At 44.7% G+C, this 20,651-nt stretch overlaps 1 protein-coding gene across 3 annotated transcripts in view; it reads right to left on the bottom strand.

The window, feature by feature from the left end:
- Nucleotides 1–3,554: 3,554 nt before the first annotated feature.
- The window catches only part of ZHX2 (zinc fingers and homeoboxes 2), a 48,628-nt gene continuing 31,531 nt past the window's right edge, over nt 3,555–20,651 (bottom strand). For all 3 annotated transcript variants that reach the window (XM_028736221.2, XM_028736220.2, XM_077932745.1), the window contains 2 exons: nt 6,901–9,464; nt 3,555–4,731 (listed from right to left, as the gene is read on the bottom strand). In XM_028736221.2, the coding sequence (XP_028592054.2) occupies nt 6,906–9,305 (2,400 nt within the window). In that variant the 5' untranslated portion in view covers nt 9,306–9,464 and the 3' untranslated portion in view covers nt 3,555–4,731; nt 6,901–6,905. The remainder of the gene's footprint in view (nt 4,732–6,900; nt 9,465–20,651) is intronic.

The raw sequence follows: 20,651 nt of genomic DNA on the forward strand, positions 1-20,651 counted from the left end.
GGAAAACAGAAACCTTGCAATTATGCGTCTTGATAGTGGAAAAACGTATAGATTAAGAAATCATTTAGCGGTGTCCTCATGGTAATAAACCTTCCGGTGGCTCTTGCTTGATTTAAAAATACATATTTGTAATAAAAAAGATGGCATTTCCCCAAGGCCATAATGTATTTGTCATTAATTCTGGCTTGTAGCACGTGGGAACCCAAAGTCCTATATCATATTGTCATGAATTAATCCTGGTGGTTTTGTGAATTGGCTGTCCCCATGTTCACGGTGACAGTATAGCTTTGCTTGCTGTTCATTCACACAACAGGTTCCATTGGCAAAGAGTCAAGCAGCTTCTTAACATTGCACTCTAGGCTTGCCTCTTCCGCAGTGGGAACAGTTGTACCGAAACCAGAAAGCAAAAGTTTCAGCTGTGTATGCAGTTCTTTGCCCAAGGCTGCTTGTTCTCTTTTCATACTGTGTAAATTTTGAATGTTACCCCAACCCAGGTTCTAAAAACAGGATCTCATTGTGAATACTTCTAAGGATTGGGATTTTGTCTTTGCATTCTAGGAGAAATTGGTCTCTATATTGCGTGAGGTATTGTGGTTGGTCTGTACAAAAAGCTGAGTTTCTCCCAAAGACCATTCTGTAGAATGGAACACTGGATTACAACCAAAGTGAAATCCATGAACAGACATGACTAATTTGGGTCCATTAATTCTGATGAGTCTACTCTGAGTCAAATCTAATTAGCTGCAACCCCATAGCTATACTGATCACAGAGCTAATCAACGCATCCATTTTAAGCCCGAGGTGCAGCCAACTTCATAATGTAGGTGGGAAATCGCAGCTCTGAATATGTTCTTATGTAGGAAGTACTCCATGAAGGGGAAGAGGGAGTAAGAATAGCTTTCCATAGCTTTAAGAATTGCTCCTTGGCAAGCTAGCATTCCAAAGCCAGGGATATTTTGGGGTCTTTGTGAAGGTGGAGGAATCCACTCATTCAGTTCTCCGCCTCTGTTGGAAATACTACTACTTCTGAATGGTGTAGCATGGCTCTAATTTAAGAGATCTCTTGCACTGTTTTAGCAGATCCATTCCCCCAATGCTGAATGGCAGCAGCCCTGCCGCAGCTGAAGAGACCTGCCAATCTTGTGTAGCCAACAAGGACCATTATTAAGCCTGCATTGCACAGCTTCTCACTTGAACCCTGGTAGCAGAAAGGGGAAAGCAACACCCCTCATCTGCTTGCAGCAGTTGCTGATGCTCAAAGAACCAAGCATGTTTTTAAAGGGAACCTGTAGCTTGGCTCTTAAGCCACGAGGATTGCTGTCCTACCAACCCAAGCTCCTAGTTCTGCAGGAAGCTGCTAGGTCATCCTGAACGGAGCAATGATTTCCACCCCTTTTACAAGTATAAAACACACCAGAGGAGCAGAGAAGGGGGCAGATTCGGTGTCTGAAATTTCTGTCTGCACCATAATCTTAAAGCAAAAGTCAGATATTCAGGAAGGGCATATGGTACAGCAATTGTACCATGTTGCAGTGCATGTGAGGGGTGGCTTGATTAGCGAACACCTAAGCCAGTGACATTCTCCTTTTCCTCCCTGAGCCCATGTTGATTTTTGCAGTGGTCTAGTCTCGTGGAAGACCAGTTCTTCTCAAAGCTGGATTTGGCTATCAGAATGTGTCCCTGCATCTCTGCACATGGGGAACACAGCAGGAAGACTTCTAGCCTGCCTTCTCACTAGCATGTTAGCCGTCCACATGCAACTGGTGCGTATCCAAGCGTGGTGTCCATCCTAGATCAATACCATGTGCCTTTCCTGGATGTTAAAAGCTCACTTTTGGGCACTTCGCACTACTTTGGTTTTTGTTCACCCGAAGCACTTTTCCCTCCTCACTCTCAAACTGCAACCGGCAGCTTCTGTTATGAAATGAGTACTTCTTTTTGTAGATAATTTCTCTTTTTGTAACCATTTTTTTTTTTGGTTCTTGGCAAAGTTTTAAATTAAAGATGTAAAACTCTAGAAACCTGTCTGACACTGAATTTGTTTCCGCTTTGCATGCCTTCGACTTCACTGTGCAACCGCAAGAGAGCTTTGTAGGTGCTCCCCCAGCCGTAAATTGAATACCGCTGTTCTCACAAAGCGGTAAAAATTCCCCACAGGGCAGATGATTATTGTTGCCGACTTCTCAGGGAGCTCTTCCTACATTGTGTCTTGGGTCAACCTTGCAAAACGTCCTATGTAGCCGAGTAGTAATATCGGGTCATTAAAAGATGCATTGTCTAAGGCCATCTGTGAGCAATTCCGGCATTGCTCCATCTGTAAAGGTAAAGGGACCCCTGACCATTAGGTCCAGTCATGACCGACTCTGGGATTGTGGCGCTCATCTCACTTTACTGGCCGAGGGAGCCGGCGTACAGCTTCCGGGTCATGTGGCCAGCATGACTAAGCCGCTTCTGGCAAACCAGAGCAGCGCACGGAAACACCGTTTACCTTCCCACCGGAGCGGTACCTATTTATCTACTTGCACTTTGATGTGCTTTCGAACTGCTAGGTTGGCAGGAGCAGGGACTGAGCAACGGGAGCTCACCTCGTCGTGAGGATTCGAACCACTGACCTTCTGATCGGCAAGTCCTAGGCTCTGTGGTTTAACCCACAGCGCCACCTGTGTCCCATCTGTAGGCTGTGAGAAAAGCCCTTCCTAGTGCCAAGCCTATGGATGAGAGGACATGTGGCAGTATCCATAGAATTCCTTCCACAGGTGCGATTCAGCATCCTTTTCTGTGCCCGCTCCCAATCCTGGGCAGGAGCAAAAGAAGGATGTACCTTCGTATAGTAAGCTAGTTTCTTCACATGCTCCTCTACCTTCCATTCAGGCAAGCAAGAAGCACCAGTGTTTAAGGAAATATTCTAACCAGGCAGAGACTCTCAAGAGGGTGCAAAGCAAGGCAAGGGGGAGAGTACATGACCCAGAGATTGGGCCAGACAGGCGGGGAAGCCTCCATTTGGCCCTTTTGCCTGAGGTTCCCCATTCACGATGCAAAACATGCCTGGGAAACCTCTGGCCTGCCAGGCCTCCACCTGTCCAAGCTCCAATCCGCACCCTAAATTTCACCCTGCTTGCTGCATGCTGGGTGACGAAGTTGAGACCTCCTTGCATGCTAGACTGAGGGTGAAAATTGGTCCTTTCTCATTCATCATCCGATTGGAAACTTGGTGTTTGTGCACTTGAGGGGTGTGTGGGTGTGTCTATTTTAAGGGTGTGCGCACATCCATTTTCCATCCCTGCCCATTTTCTCCCAAGGCAATGGAAGCCCGAGAGAGGGAAAAAAGGTTCTTCCCTCTGACTATAGAGAATGATAGCAGTGGGATTTCAATGTCTCTGAATCCGGCTGGCAAAATAATGCCTGTGAATGACATTAGGCCTTGCTTCTTCCCGGATAACTTTCTTTAAGCTGCCACTCAGCATTCAAGAGCAGGCACGCTATGCTGTATTTAAAGCTACTTAGCAGCGTGAGGAAGATGTTGCATTTAAAAAAAAGAAAGAGAGACAAGAGGAAAAGCTTACCAAAAACATTAAAGCCTTTGTTTTACTGAGTTACAACAAACAAGCAAAAAGTTAGAAAAGTGTTTTGTTTTAATTCAAACTCCCTAGCAATTAGATTTGTGCAGTGTATGTTGGGATAGGAAATGGATCCGTCTCTCCAAACCAAAGCAACTTCACCATTTGACCTCTACCCAATAAGACAGTTCGTCCCCTCTCTCAGCAGTTATTTGGAGAACAAAAGTGCATTCTGAGGACCTAGAAACAAAGGAAAGATGTAGTGGCTGAGGGTTCAAGAAACCACGTTGTGCACTAGAGCACCTAAGGCTGACAAAAATAAGTCTCTGTATTTGCACCAAACAAAGAATTGTGAGCAAGTTCGGTTATTAAGAAGCTTAAGCCCTCCATTGTAAAGTCTTTTTTTTTTTTTAAAGGATTGTACTACATGTAGTAGAAAAAGGTGCTTAGAACAAGCAAAGGCGTACTGTCAACAACTCTGGAGCTCCATAATCCAGATGTTTTGGCAAACGGTGAAATGCAGGATGCGTTAAAGAGATCAGCTGTCTCCCCCGGACAAATGTTTTTGCTGCTTTTCCTGCATGCAGAGGAACAAAAGGGAGCCAACTGCAAATAAAAGGCTCTTGAGAAAGTCACAACGAGCAGCTAGCCCTAGACTGAACAGGTAAAAATGTGTTGAGGTGGGTAAACTCTCTCTGCGAAAATAGAAACACATCTTTAGAAACATGTGCAGGAGGCCAAAAAGGTTTCCAAGTCGCCATGGATGTAGACGCAGCGGTAACTAATTTTCAAGAAAACCGATAAGCCAAACCGCGACCTCGAGATGGCAATGAGAATCCACAGCGTACGCACCAGCCAGGAAAGGCAGTGAGACATCTCCACGTTGTACATGGGAAGTTACAATGGGAGGCAAGCAAGTTGGACGCTGCGGGAAAAAACCTATGTACAAGGGCCCTTGTTAGAAAAGTCCCCTGGTGGAAATTTGGCACCGTGAGATCTGTAGTGATGCTCCCAGGACTGTCCTTTCTCCACCGCAACTGTACCCACGTGCCTTGAACCGGGAGGCAAAACCCGTTGGATTTTCCTGCTTCCGAAGATCCTGCTTGCTCCCAGGGTCAGTGACGGCGTACTCCCAAAGAGTGGAAAGATAGGTCTAGAAAGCTGAATGATATGCCTATGACAGATAAACAAACGAGTGCACGGAATACGGTTATTATTTTGCAAAACGGAACATAGTTTGCACACCAGCAACAATCCTCCTTTGTGCTTTTTGGCTGTGGGGCACTAACTCAGGTGCATGAAATTCAATGGGTCTTCTTACCTGGATTGAAACAAATATAGCTGTGTGTGTAGGAGAAGGCTTTGGAGTGGCTGGATTCATTTAGACATGCCCATAATTTTATTTATTTTTGCAGGGGAGGGTGTATGCCAGCCCTGGAAGTGACATACTTAATTTCCCCTTGCACCAAGACCAGTGGTAAGGATTTAAAAACAAACAAACAAGGGCTGGAGCCCATAAAAAGCTTCCGTAAAAAGAAGTCGTCCCAGCTCATCTTCATTCTCCCTTACTGGGTTGCTCTGCCTGGCTGCAAATCTACACACACATACCTGGGAATTAAATCCCTGTTGGACTCAGCAAGGCTTATTTCTGAGCAAGCTTGCAGAGGAGTGTACAGTGGACGCTCGGGTTGCGAACGTGATCCGTGCGGGAGGCACGTTCGCAACCCGCAGCGTCACGTCTGTGCACGTCCGGGTTGCAATTTGGTGCATCTGCAAAGCACAATTTAGCGCTTCTGCGCATGCGCGACTGCCGAAACCCAGAAGTAACCCGTTCCGGTACTTCCGGGTTTCGGCGTGTCCGTAACCTGAAAAAGCACAACCTGAAGCGTCTGTAACCCGAGGTATGACTGTATTTGTAAGAGACAGCATCTCTTCTCGCCCCCAGTAAGTTACCTGGATGCCAAATGCTTGCCAAAGGATAGACCTGCGCAACACACCTGGCGTATTGCATGTGATCCGCACCCGTCACCTCTCATTCCCTGCATTCTGTGCTTGCCTTATTAAGCCATACTCAGAAAACTCCCAATTTTACTAACAGAAATAGTAAGGAGAATGCTGAAGCTAACCAAATTCATTTTTCAGATTTCTGTCTGGTACTAAGCAGCCCTTTACAGGGCTCCACTGTGTGCAGTTCCTGTGGCAACTGTGTTAAGATACCCTACAATCAAAAAGAAATCTTTAGTACCCAGCTTACAAACAATACAATACAATATTTTCAATAGCAAACCCGCTGACTTTAAGTATTACCAATTCTTGGCTGGATGGTGTCCCGAAAGCATGATGAGACCATAAGCATGTCAGAGTTTGTATGTTTTTCCCACTAGAGGGCCTAAGCTTGCGTTTTCAGCAATGAGGGGTGTTTAAAAAGGCACTAAGCCAGGGGCAGATAAATGAAATCTAAATACACACAGAGATGATTGGGAGACTCCTTGGATTATGATTAACCAGTTAAGGTGGATCTGAAAAGCATGCAGAGGCTGCTGTCTCCTAAGCATATAAAACAGGTCAATATTTTTCTCAATTCCAATCTACAGCCAAATACATGTGGCGTTTGAAATTTGCCAGGTGTGTTGAGTGCGAGAGCATCACTTCTCCCTCCCTAAGATGGGCAGAAGCTTCCTGGGCTTTGGGAAAGAGGTGCCAGGCCTCCGACAAGATGCTGCAGCCCTCCTGCCTCCTTCCCAAAGCAGGACAGGCTTTGGGGAGGTGGCGGAAGGGCTCTTGGACCCCGTTGAACCATCACACAGAAGCTTCCCAGGCTTTGGGAAGGAGGTGCCAGGCTTTAATACTTTAATACAGTGGTACCTCTGGTTGTGAACGGGATCCGTTCCGGAGGCCCGTTCACAACATGAAAGGAACACAACCCACAGCGGCGCATTTGCGCATGCGTGGGCTGCGATTCGCCGCTTCTGCGCATGACGTCATTTTGTGCATCTGCACGAGTGGCGAAACCCGGAAGTAACTCTTTCCAGTACTTCTGGGTCACCTGAAAAAACATAACATGAAGCAAAAGTAACAAGAGATATGACTGTACTCTAATTTACCAGGAACATTTGGGGGACAAGCCTAGTTCCCCATGTCCACTGACTGCACACCACCGTCTGCAAGTGTGTTGATGTTCCTCCAACACTTCAGAGCAGATTTGGGAACTGTGGGGGTGGGGAGGAGGAAGTCCTGCTGCACAAGTGGAAGCTGCTATAGCTGGATGCAACCCTTGAATTAGAACACTGAGCCAAGAAGGACCACGGCCAGCGTTAGGTCAACAAACAATCCCCATCATTACCTGTCTTAGGTGTGAGAGGTATCGCCAGGTATACTTTCAGAATCAAAACCTGCTTTGCTTCCCGGCGCTGCTTGACCCCAGCTGTCCATACAGTCCGAAGCATCGTCGTCATCGTCGATGGTGACTTCCACCCAACTCACATTTCCCTTGTTCTCGTTATTGCCTTGACTACCTCGGTCACTGCATTCAGATTTCTCCAGGCCCTCTATGTCCTGCTTCTCCGGCTTCAGATGCTTTTTACTAGGTTGCTGAACCCCGTCGCTACTGCTACTCGCCGTCTCGGTGGCTGCTGGTCCTTTTGCCTCGTCATATCCGTCGACGGCATACTGCTGCTGGTATTGGTCCAGCCATTTTAGCGTCCCGGTTCGTAGGCAGCTCCTGTTCTCTTTGAACCAACGCACTATTTCGGTCCTCGTGAGCCCCGTCTGAGCCGCCAACTCGTCATACTCCTGTGGAGTCGGCCACTGCGTCCTCGCAAACGTGGTCTTCAGCAGGTGCGCCTGTTCTTGGCTACTTGGGGCAAATGCCGTCGAGCACCTGGACAAAGAGGTCGCTGCCTGGGAGAGGTCAAACTGCTCTGTCGGACCGATGGCACCGTTGGAAGCCCCTTCCTCCTTATTCTTTACGCTCGGCCCCATCGAGTCCAAGACGGCTTGTTCCATATTATCCCTGAGCTTTCTGCGCTCGGAGAACCAGGCCTCAACCTCTCGACTAGTCATGCAGGCTTCGTTCCGGAGCCTTTCCAACTCGCTTTGGGTTGGAAAAGAACTCTTGATAAAGCTTTCTTCAAGGACCGCCAGCTGTTCTCTGGATTTTCCTTTGAACTTCTGGAAAGTGAAGTCCGGGTATGGATTATAGTTCCGCGCCTGCCTTGCAGCCAAAAGAGCCACCTGGTCCTTGGCTAGCGACTCGCTCGTGATGTGGACAATCCCTCGCTGGCTCCGGTATCGGTGGTCGCTGAACCACTTTTTTATCTCGCTTCGGGAGAGGCCCGTGACTTCTATCAGCCTGTACACTTCCGCGTTATCGGGGAACTGGCTGACAATAAAACTCGCCTTCAGGGCTGCTATTTGCTCCTTGGTCTTCTTGCGGTCATTCGCCAGCAGTGCAGGAGACAAGGGCACTGTGGTCGTGCTCATCGGAGCAGCAGGGGCGATCTGTTTGGACAAGACCTCCGCAGCAACAACATGAGGGCGCTTGACTTCCGGGACGGCCTTCTGGGCCTGCATGCTCCGTTTCTGCCCTTGGTTGGCCGCCACGGCAAGGGCAATGGGGGAAACATTGGACCCGTTTGAGACTTGCGTCAAAACCAGGCCGGTCTGGCTAAGTATCTGGCAAGGCACAGCCGTCTGGATCATCGGCTGCGGCATTTTTGCAGCGGCGACGTGAGCGGGCAGAACGGCAATGGTCTGGGCAGCTGGTTGGATAGTGCCGTTGAACATCTTCTTCCTTGCCTCCTCCACCTCTTCCGGAGACCAGCTGATGCCATGCTTCAGACGCTGGGTGGCAAACCAAATCCGGATCTGCTCCTCAGGGTGCTTGGACGCGGCCGTCAACCACGACAACTCTGCCTGCGTCGGGTACGGAAACTTGTTGAAGGAGCTGATCATGGTTGTGTTGGTGTCCAGTGCAGAATTGTATTTGGTACTGTTCAGCGGCACGGGGACTTTGGGAACCAGGCTGATGTTCGGGGGGAGCTGCACAGATGGCATCACATGGGCCAGGATATCGTGGAGGAGCTCTGCTCCGTTAATGCATGTGATAGGCTCTGTGGCCTCCGTAATCAGGTGAGGGATCCCATCCAGGTGGTTCTCTAAAGAAACTTTCCTGCCTTCGACTTTAGGCTTCCCAACGTTAATCACTGGGGTGGTCTTGCTTGTACCGCTAGGCCCGACAGGAACCACCTCGATTTCGTGGGTTTCCACAGCAACAGAGCTGCTCGCCGCCTCAATGGACTGCTCTAGGACGGTCTGGTTGTTGAGCTTGATCAACTTGAGCTTGAAGTTGTTCTCTCCCGGGTGGAGTTTGGCGTTGTGTTCAGATAAGGAATCATACTTTTTGGTTGTGAAGTTGCATTCAGCACACACGTACAGGGGGTTGAGGATGACGTTGGGGTGCTGGGTGTCTATGTGCTCCGTGAACTCGTTCAGATTCTGCGTGGAATAGGGGCAGTACTTACATTCGTAGCCACCGAGGGGTTTCCTGGCCGGGTTGGCCGGGGAGGATTTCCCTTCGATCACCTCACAGTCGTTTTCGCAGCTCTCCTTACCGGCCACCAAACCATTGCTCGCATCCTGCTCTGGAGTGCCGGTTGCTTCCCTTCCCATACTACAGTCCTTGAGAGCTTCCTCAGCCTCAGGTGCTCGAACCATACATGGAGTGGTCGATTTCCTTTTGCTAGCCATGGCAGCTGGGCAACTGTCCTTGGCAAGAGCAGCTTCTTCTCCCAGGCAAGGTGCTCTCTGAGATGGCTTATTGTGTGATGTTGTCCAGGATGTGTGTCCTAAAGAATTCTAGCCATGGCCTTCAGCTCTGGCCACCACAGCAATCGGGCTGCATGGCACCTGCAAGACAATAATAAATAATAATAAATTTTACTTATACCCCGCCCTTCCCAGTTCAGAAAATCTGGCTCAGGGCAGCTAACAACAAATTTAAAACAATTGATGCAACAAAAACCAGCATAAAATACAGTATAAAACACATCATCTTAAATACACGCCCCCCCCCCCCCAATGATTGCTTTTAGTGTCTTGGAATTCTACTCAATATTGATCCAGAGTAGATTCCAACGTATAGTTAGCAGAGTAAAAACTTGAACCATGTTGCAGGATTCCCAAAAAATAGACCAGAGGCAATTAATATTTCATCCAGCAGAGCTTTACTGCTACTTGAAGGCAAATGAGCATAATGGTCACAAATCCAATATATTCAGGATTGGCACGGTCCATAACCCAGTTGCAGCGGACTTAACTTAAACTTCAACATAACTTATAATAAGTCTAAACCTTCACTAAGCATACAATGTACAGAACACCATAGAGATAGAGAAAGTGAAGCCCAGGCTCCTTCTAGGCCTTCATTTATAGGCAGCATGACCGTGACAGAAAGACAACCAGTTTAAACCAGCTGTACTCAGCTTCTCTGAAGGAATAACCCAAACATCACGAACCTTCTGCTTGTTTCTTTCACACAGCAAAGCTTTCAGAAATGTCCAGGACCCTCTTGAATTAATTAGAATAGGAAAGATCTCTACATATCAGATCAATACTTTCTGACCAATAAATGCAAACTTACATTTAGTTCCTATGCAAGTGCATATAAATTTAATAAACTGGATTAACTCGATTATTTGCCAGCTAAAATTTTGTTGGAATGGATGTCAGTAACCTAAAGAAATATACTCTAGTTTGGATACAATCTAGAAACGGTGATTTGTTCAAAACTCTTCCCCAAGGAAAGCTGGCCCTGAACCCTGTGTCATTAAAAACTTTTATTACTGAGGATCAACCATTTATTACAGAGGATCAACCATTCATTGCTTAAACATTGGCTATTTACTGGAAACGTTTCTCATTTTAGGACAGAAAAATGCAAGTGAAGTTCCCACTAAACATTATGTCAGCACAAGTATTTCAACTTGCACATGAGAATCTTTGGTCTCCCCTCCTCCCATGCATGCCCTGGGATCCTGCCCAAATCTTCTCCAATCTACAATCCTGAGCATAGTAGGAAAGGAATAAATTACCTCCTTGCATGTTAAAATCAAGTTAAGCAAACCTGCTTTGCACCTGTTACCATTCTTAAAATTATCTTTCTTACAAAATTCCTACCATTATGTACGGTTGTGTTAAGTTGTGGGTGAACATATCAGACGACACAGCGATTCTTCAAAGAGCTCTTGTTTATTCACAGGCCAGAACAGAACTGAGCTGAAGGGTTCAGCCAGCCTGCTTATATAGAGCTCAACTACAAGGCAACAGTAACAACTTTCTGTAACTATCCAATCACTGAATGTCACTTTCATTCCCTTATTTGCATAACTATCTACAATATCCCCTTGCTGGCCCAGGGTGAGAATTTCAGTACATAACAGGTTGCTAGCATATTCAAATCAAATTAATGAAAAAGGGGGTATTTCCCTTCTCTTGGCTCAGACTGTGTTAAATAAGCTTATTTAGTTAAATGTCTTTTATGCTAGTTAAGTAAATAGACTTAAAGTGGTTTTTAATGCTGCTCTTCTGGATCATAGATCCTGCCAAACTGGCTTACAGTAAAAGGACTGCAATAGAACAACAAAAACAAGAGTTAAAACTCTATACATAATTTAGCCGATTAACTAGACAAGTCAAGCAGATAAGAAAACCATATAAAAGCACCAACGGAGCCATCGCCCTCATTTCTGGTACAGAATACCAGCCACTCCAGCTTATCTCAGCCAAGCCACAATTGGAAAGGAAAATTATTTCAGGCTTGTCTTAAAGGAAGCAAGGAGTCAAACACAGCTATGGGGGAAAGGAATTCTACTCTTTGCCCCTTACTGAAAATGTCTGCCTGGACACATGGTTATCTCATATTATAATCATCAATCTGACAAACTTTCACAAGTGCCACATCGTGTTTGTTCCGTACCTTCAAGTAATCATTGACCCTTCCGTGTGGCAGCAACTAAACTGCCTGTTTTTGCTGCACAATAAAAACTTTTTTTGTGTTTTTATATTACGTTGGAAGCTTCACAGAGTGACTGGGTCAACCCAGTTGGATGGGTGGGGTATAATTAATAAACAACTATTATTAATATTATTATTAATTATTATTTACCCAGACGGGTATTTTAAATATGTCATTTTATAGTACGTATTTTTAAATCTGCGGATTTTATTTCCAAAATGAAACAGGGTGACTTGTTTTAGTTTCAATTCTTTCTGTTAGTAGGCTAAGTTGTTTTAAACATCTGGTTTTGTTGGTACTTTTAATGTATATTTTATATCAAACGCTAAGATGTTTTGTTTTGTTGTTTTTTCATGGTAAATCTTTATTAGTTTTAAAATACAAACGTACAACGAAGGTAAGTATAGAAAAGTTAAATACCGAAAAAGAAACCATCAAGACATAAAAGTAAATTTTAAAAGAACAACGAAAAAGGCAAAAAATCAAAGATTTATATAAAATCATATCCATCAAATAAAAAATTCTGCATAAAACTTCCAATCGTTCTCATTATACTGTTTCTATTGTCATGGTTTTGTCGCACAGCTTTACTCTATATCCTTTTTCATTCATTCCACTATAGTATTTGTTTCATTCCTTTTTGTTCACAAGTATCATTTAAGTTAAGGGACGTGGGTGGCGCTGTGGGTTAAACCACAGAGCCTAGGACTTGCCGATCAGAAGGTTGGTGGTTCGAATCCCTGCGACGGGATGAGCTCCCGTTGCTCAGTCCTGGCTCCTGCCAACCTAGCAGTTTGAAAGCACGTCAAAGTGCAAGTAGATAAATAGGTACCACTCCGGTGGGAAGGTAAACAGCGTTTCTGTGCGCTGCTCTGGTTCGCCAGAAGCGGCTTAGTCATGCTGGCCACATGACCCAGAAGCTGTACGCCAGCGAGATGAACGCCGCAACCCCAGAGTCGGCCATGACTGGACCTAATGGTCAGGGGTCCCTTTACCTTTTTATCATTCAAGTTCTGCTAAGATGGTATTATTTTTTACAATATAATCTTATATATTCCTTAAACATTTTCCATAAGTTTTCTGATTTAAAGCTCCCTGACTAAGATGTTTTGATGGTTAACTGGTATACAAAGCCTGTTAAATAAATATAAATGAGTAAAATCAACATTTCCCATACTCTGGACATCCACCCTCCTCCCAATTTGTAACTGAGGGATGTGCGAGGAGCAGTCAATCAATGTACCACCATTTTGACACTTTCTGATAAAACCATATTCTTAGCTTAATGCGTTGGATCTAAACGGTGATTTGCTTCTTGTGGTATCCCATACTTTCATTGATCATAGGGATCTAAAAAAATTTTTTCCCCCTTAGGAGGCCACCAAAACATATCAAACAGTATCTGCCAACTTGAGCTTCACTTTTATAGTGAGCTGTCTCCAAGGACAGTCCATTAAGAGTTTAGCACAGTTGGAAGGTGGTTTTATTTATTTCAATTGTGCAAGGTGGTTATGGGTTTTAACAACACAGCATGGTTGGTGCAACTTTGAAGTTAGCTGTCAAAAACCAATTCAGCAAAGATGATGATCAGATGATGTTTTAAATAGTTTTCCTCAACGTACTAATCAGTGAGACAGAAATTGCTGCTTAAGAGAGAACAAGTCCTCTAGGAAACTCCCCAACTCCCAGAAAGAATTCTTTAAGGACGGTACAGTGATTTCTTTACTTGTTTTTTCAGTTTTGTGGAAATGTATTGAGAACTGTAATTGGTCAAAAAGTTTTGCAGAGAAGCAGTTTTGGATTAATTAACTTTGCATATTAAAGAAACAAGATGTTTGCTACCTCCCTGGAGGAGCCTGGAGAGCTCAAAATAATTGGGCCACCTACGGAGTTCTCTCTTGTGCTGAGGGCTCCTGAAGAAATCCCCAAAAGGCTTTCCGCTGATGGGAGAAGCAATTCCCTGGAACTGCGTGGTCGGAAGACTCTTGTGGAAATGCATAAAAAGGTAAAGGGACCCCTGATCATTAGGTCCAGTCATGGCCGACTCTGGGGTTGCGGTGCTCACCTCGCTTTATTGGCCAAGGGAGCCGGTGTACAGCTTCCGGGTCATGTGGCCAGCATGACTAAGCCACTTCTGGCAAACCAGAGCAGCGCACGGAAACGCCGTTTACCTTCCTGCTGGAGCGGTACCTATTTATCTACTTGCACTTTGATGTGCTTTCGAACTGCTAGGTTGGCAGGAGCAGGGACCGAGCAACGGGAGCTCACCCCGTCGCGGGGATTCGAACCGCCGACCTTCTGATCGGCAAGTCCTAGGCTCTGTGGTTTAACCCACAGCGCCACCAGCGTCCCACTGTGGAAATGCATAAAGCTGTAGATATCCCAGGATCCGTTTCCACAACCGAATCCCCAAGGGAGCTGGCTTCAGGAACCCATTGGCAGGCCAACTCTGCACTACAAAGATGTCTGCAAACATCACATGAAGCCTGGCAACCTCAGCCCTGCTGTGTGGGAATCCCTTGCAGATGATCACAGTGCCTGGAAACGGACAGTGATGAAGAATGCTGACCACTGGCCATGCTACCTACAGCTGACGGGAGCCAAGCCCAGCAACATCTTGGAGGCTGCCTCTTCATACAATGAGACACAAATACGTTTCTCTACAGCTGCCAAGGAACTTGCCTTAGTAGCGCTGCAAAACAAAGGGATTTCCCCATGCTCTCTGCATCCTTTCAGGCCTGGCTGGACTCCTGCTGGCAAGAGGAAGGGATAAATAGCGCACAAGGTCTTTATGGCCTCCGGAGATGTGCATTTCAAAGCATCACTAATCTGTCAGTGGATGTACAACCAAACTAGTGCTTCTGACCTCCTCACCACAAACATATCCCTGCAAGGCCTGCAGATGCCCCATTGCCCAGAACGCAAGGTGTCAAGCTTTGGGATACTGCAGTTCACATCTTATCAGGGCAAACGTATATCAAGATGGTAAAAAGGAGGTTCTTGCAAGCTGCCCTGAAGGCGCCAGTCAGTGCAAGGATAAAGGGGCTGTATGCCAAATCTTCAGAAAATCACCTTATGGCTCAGGAGTGGCTGCCACATTTAATCCCAGAGCTCTTTGCAGGGGGTGCCAGCGAATATCAGCGTTCTCTCTCTCTCTCTCTCTCTCTCTCTCTCTCTCTCTCTCTCTCTCTTTGAGGTGGAAGCATCCTGTCAAAGCATCAAAGCCTGAGAAGGGCAGCTTCATCGGAAGAAAAAGAGCCTTTGCCACAGGAGAGGGCTGCACTTCCCAGGTTTCAAAGGGGCAAAGAAGGATGCCAGCTTATTTGCATGAGGCACCACACACCGCCTGCTGCTTGGCTTAATGATTTGTGAAAAAAAGACAAATAGAGGATCTGAGCTCCACCTGACTTTGAGAAGCAAGGGTTTTGTTTTTGGAGGGCATTAAAAGAGCCTGGAGATGAAGCCACCTCATTCGAAATAAGTAGAACCTGAAGAAGATGAGGAGGAGGAGGAAGATGATGATGAAGAAGAGGAGGAAGATGAAGACGAAGAGTGAAGTTATAAAGCTGCTGTAAAGATTTTGTGCTCAAAAGTCAACGATTTTGCTAAGAATGTGAAGTCGAGTGCAGCTCATTCTTAAGTATAAAAACTACAGAGTTGTGTATGGGTAATGTGATTGTAGGGAGACCTGTATTCTAATGTAAGTAGTAGCTGAATGCCACTACTGTTAGATTTTTAAAAGCTGATATTGTCAAATGTTCAGGCATATTTAATGGTTCTTTGGATTCAGTGACAACTTGATTTTGAGCAGAGTTTTTAAAAATGGTAGTAAAATTGGTAGTCAACCTTGTCTTGCATACTATTGCAATGTATTACTTTTTAAAACAATTTTGTAATAAAATGATGTACATTAAAAAAAAACCCCAAAACCCCCGAGGGCTGGTTAAAACTGCTACCTGCAGTAGTGCAAGAAGTATTATATTGTAAACTACCCGGTGATCTTCAGATGAAGGGTGGTATAAAAATTTATATAATAATAATAATAATAATAATAATAATGATAATAATAATAATATTGCACTGTGTTTATGGGCCGGAATGAGAAGGTGATTGGGCCCAGGCCTTAGGATGCCTACCCCTGGATTAAATGTTCAACAGAACTCTCACCAAACCTCTCACATCAAAGACAGTGCTTCCCAAAGGAGCTGGTTCAGACATTCAATGCTGAGTCATCAGCTGATGAGTCACCAGCCTTTGAAAATCATATCCAGCCGTACTTCAGAAAGGAATTCAAGGTGGCTCGTGAGTCACCAAGTGAAGAGCCATCAAGCAATCACGACGACTCACGATGCCTATATTACCTGCCGTATCTGAATTCCACTTGGCAGGAGACGACAAGTGGGATAGGGCTGGATATCTGGTTACCCACTATGGGAAACAGGACGTCGGATTAGACAGGTCTTTGGTCCGGTCCAGTAGGGCTCTTCTGATGTATGTGCAAAATTTCACAGAACGAAATCTCCCTCAATCCTTGGGCTTTTTGAAATGGCAAGAAAAGCCACAGCACTCTCCGTTTCCTCCGTTGCCATTTCCCACTCTGCTTCCACTATCTCACCACTTAACTTCCTTTACAGCGTTACACATAAAGGGGTAGGGACTCTGTAGACATTGCTGGACTACAACTCCCATCGTTCCTGACCACTGGCCATGCTGGCTGGGGCTGATGGAACCTGGAGTCCAACAGCATTTAGAGGATCACCCCTGCTTTAGGATGAGCCAGTCCTCAGGTTGTGGCTCACAGCTCTTCAGCTACTTAAGAGTGACTGCCCCATTCAAATCCATCCCCTATGTAAGGCAATGACCATGTGCACACTATTCATCTAAAGCATTCTCCCCTCCAAATAATCACGGGAACTGTAGTTTACCCTTCACAAAGCTCCATTTCCCAGCACCCTTAATAAACTATACAGTGGTACCTCGGGTTAAGTACTTAATTCGTTCCGGAGGTCCGTTCTTAACCTGGAACTGTTCTTAACCTGAAGCACCACTTTAGCTAATGGGGCCTGCCACTGAACGATTTCAGCTCTCATCCTGAAGCAAAGTTCTTAACCCAAGGTACTATTTCTGGGTTAGCGGCGTCTGTAACCTGAAGCGTCTGTAACCCGAGGTACCACTGTAGTTCCCAGGAATATTATTTCTGGGGAGGAGGGGAAATGTGCTTGAAATTTATGGTGTGTATGCAGCCGATGTTGACTCCTTAAAGCAGGGGTCAGCAAACCTTTTCAGCAGGGGGCCGGTCCACTGTCCCTCAGACCATGTGGGGGGCCGGACTATTTTTTTTTGGGGGGGTGAATGAGTTCCTAGGCCCCACAAATAACCCAGAGATGCATTTTTAAATAAAAGCACACATTCTACTCATGTAAAAACCTGCTGATTCCCGGACTGTCTGTGGGCCGGATTTAGAAGGCGATTGGGCTGGATCCGGCCCCCGGGCCTTAGTTTGCCTACCCATGCCTTAAAGTTGCACATACTTTGGGTTGTGGCGCAAACAGAGAGGAGTAGATATACCACTCACATTTTTGTAATGAAATATGACAGAAATTCTAACCAGATGTTGATTATCAAATTTCCAGCTCCTTGTCACTGTAGATTACTCGTAAGAAAAACTGGTACACTATTTCCTGAGTTCACTACAAACTTAGTGACACAGTTGTACAATACATTACAAACACACAAAAAAACAACATTAAACTTGTACGCTAAGCTCACAAAGAAAAAGAGAGTTCATTGATTCTACTTGCCTTTTTTTAAAGCTCTTGTCATTAAAGAGCAATAAATTATTTTGGTGCCCAATTCCCTGAACCTTTGCATTGAGAACTAATGTCGTTTAGAGCACTTAACAGAAAGAGACAAAATAGCTGCAAGACTAAGAGCATTTTAAAAAAAGCTAAAAATTTCATTCACTTAATGTATCATCTTTAAGAGAGTCTGTAATAACACTTCAACATTTGTCAGCTGTTTACAAAGCAGTAAGAATCTCATTTCTCCTTGTGCTACACCCACATTATTTCAGATGTACATCTGAACATCTTTGTTCCTTGTTGTATGTCCCAGTATATATGTCTGAATTGCCAGAAAGCTTTCATGTGAGCACATTTTTCTCCCTGGCATCCAGCAGAATGAAAAAGCAAGTGTTAGATTTCAGAACGCTTTCTTAAATCATACCCGTTGGAACAGCTTGAGTCCTTAGACAAAGGGGCTTAATGCAGACCCTAATCTCAGAGGTAGGGAATGTTTTTCAGCACTAAGGGCCACATTCGCTTCTGGGCCACATTTTGAGGGCCATATACCAGTGGTGGCTGGGGCCGTGGCAAAAGTAAGACTCAGCAAGGCATGAATGAAAAGGGGCCTGAATGAACGGGCAAATTCAACTGAAATTCTGAAGGCCTGACTACAATGTTAGAATCTCAGGTATATGAGCTAGGTGCCAAATGGCTCCTTAAACCAAGGTTACAGTCGCCAAAACAAAATGTCTAGCTGCCATTTGGGGGCAAGATGGCTCTAGTGCCTTATTTTTCAAATGATGGACTGACTGTGATTGATTCTCAGTTAAACATCTGGCCAGTTCAGATGACAACCTTGAGCTTGGTTAATGACTTTGAGAACTTAAAGAAGGAAAGTCACTTGGTCCAGGGACAGTCCTCATAGATATTGGCCTATTCCAACCACTTTTTCCTTAATGGCTCCTGCTCCTGCTCAGGCTGCACAGAAAAAGCATTTTGGTTCCAGAAATTCATTCCAATTGTGCAGATAAAATATAGCTAACAGAATTCTACAGCATGGGACATTCGTGTGTGAAAACAGTCCAAATGCAATGCTACCTGTTTAGGGAAGCTTTTAATGTTTAATAGACTATTGTATTTTAATATTCTGTTGAGATCCCTGCATTGCAGGGGCGTTGGACTAGGTGACCCAACTCTATGATCATGAAGCACTTTACAGCAAGTAGATAGCAGCAGTGGCCCATAACTTAAATTTCAAAGCCCCCATTTGGGCCTCGAAAGAACTTCTAATTCATGTAAATAAGGTCAAAATCCAACCAAGAACAATCTCAGACCATAACTCGGTATGGGTATGGCTGAAAGGAGATGAGAAGAAAAGCAAGAAGGTGGAGACTAAAGGAAAGTCTGTTAAATGATGAAACTGTCCTGCAAAAAGCAAGGTCAACACTAAAAGGATTCTTTGAACTTAACCTGAACCAAGGGACTGACATTAAAACCGCGTGGGATGCGAGTAAAGCTGTTATAAGAGGGTTCTTTATACAACAGAATGCATACCCAAAGAAAATCAGAGAGAAGAAAAAGAAGGAGATATGGGAAGAAATGAAAAAGAATTATTTAATAATCTGGATAGCGAACTAATTAAACAGAACATAAAAATGTTACAGACACAATTATCGATGATTATAAATCAAGAGATTGAATGGAAAAATCAAGTGATTCGAGTTTGCAAACAAGCCCGGCAAACTGCTAGCCTAGCAACTTAAGAGGAAACAAAACGAAAGAATCATAAACAAACTTAAATTTCAAAGCTGTACAAAAATCACCATCTCCACCCAAGCAGGTGTAAAAATTGTGCTAAAAATAAAAATAAAAATCACATCATTGAGTTCAAAGCCTCTGCATGGTACAATGTAATGTTCTAAATCCCTTTAAAAAAAATAACCTTATTTCTGACCGGCACTATTGGAGTAGGGGTAAGGGTGGGATGGAGGTCACATGAAACATAATTGGAAAGTCCTCTCCTGTTGCTGGTTGTACATATTTAAAGTTACATCTTGGCTTCGTGTTAGCGATTTTGAATCATTAATCGCTTTGGTAAAAGATGCTTTATAGGACAGGCTGGCTTTCACATTTCGAAACATTAACAATACAAGACTTGTGGCAGCTGCTGTTTTCTTTACCTCGCACCATAAAATTGCACCTAACGTGGAATCCCTGAGGTGAGCTGAATTGTGCCACTAAACCACTCAACTTCCTGGGCGCAAACAGCATGAGAGAGGCAGCGTGGAAGAGTGGTTAGTGTTGCAGTAGGACCTGGGAGATCAGGGTTCAAATCCCCCCTCTCAGCCTACCCTACCTCACAGGGCTGTTGTGAGAATGAAATGGGGAGGTGGAAAACTGTGTACTCCGCCTTGCCTTCCTTGGAGGATATAAATCATGAGCAAATAAACAAACAGTCTGAAATCCAACATGATAAACCGCTAGCTCTCAAAAAACCAACGGCCGAGAGAGTCTGCAACGCAACTCAAGCAAAATGATTCTGTTGACATTTTCACTCCAACAGCCCCCCCTGTTCCAGACAAGATGGGATACCTTTTTAATCCCCCCATGTTGAAAATACAGCAAAGGGTGGACTGTGAAGGGGTGTAGCTTGGTGTAAACAAAAGGATTTTTCCCCTGCATTTCAAGATCTTCCTCAATGCAGCATACTTGGAATTCTGTTTTTTTAAAAAAATAAAAATGACAAGCCTGCTAAATAGAGTTTTGGAAGGGAAAACCACAGGGGATATGCCTGCAAAAAAAACAACTACTCACTTTTGCAGAGTGTGCTGAAAGGGCATCTCTCTTTGAAGAGAATGAGAAATTAATGATCTGCCAAAGAGCCCTGGTGGGAATCATAAAATCCGAAAGTAAAGCGCCAGAGAGTTGGCACTAATGAAGAAAAAGAGGCCTGCAAGCCTGACCGAATGTGCTCAGGTTTTGCCTCAGAACGAGCACCTGTCTGTTCTGCTCCAAGGTTTTTCCTTATCTCAGTGGTTCTTCAAATTTTTTTCTCTGGGCCACAGTTTCAGAATAAAAAATTTGTTCATGCCACACCAAATTGTTTTATTGATAAGAAATAGATGGGGGAACAAAAAGGATCAACTCCCAGACCAGATTTGATTTAAATAATGATTTAAATCACGATTTAAATCACTAGTCTGTAAGACTTGATTTAAATCATTTTTATTTTTTTTACAGAAAGACTCATTCTTGCTAGTATAATCTTAATATTTACAACCAGGTGAAGGTTTCATT

The sequence above is a fragment of the Podarcis muralis genome, chromosome 8 (genome assembly GCF_964188315.1).
Source record: "Podarcis muralis chromosome 8, rPodMur119.hap1.1, whole genome shotgun sequence".
NCBI classification, from domain to species: domain Eukaryota; kingdom Metazoa; phylum Chordata; class Lepidosauria; order Squamata; family Lacertidae; genus Podarcis; species Podarcis muralis.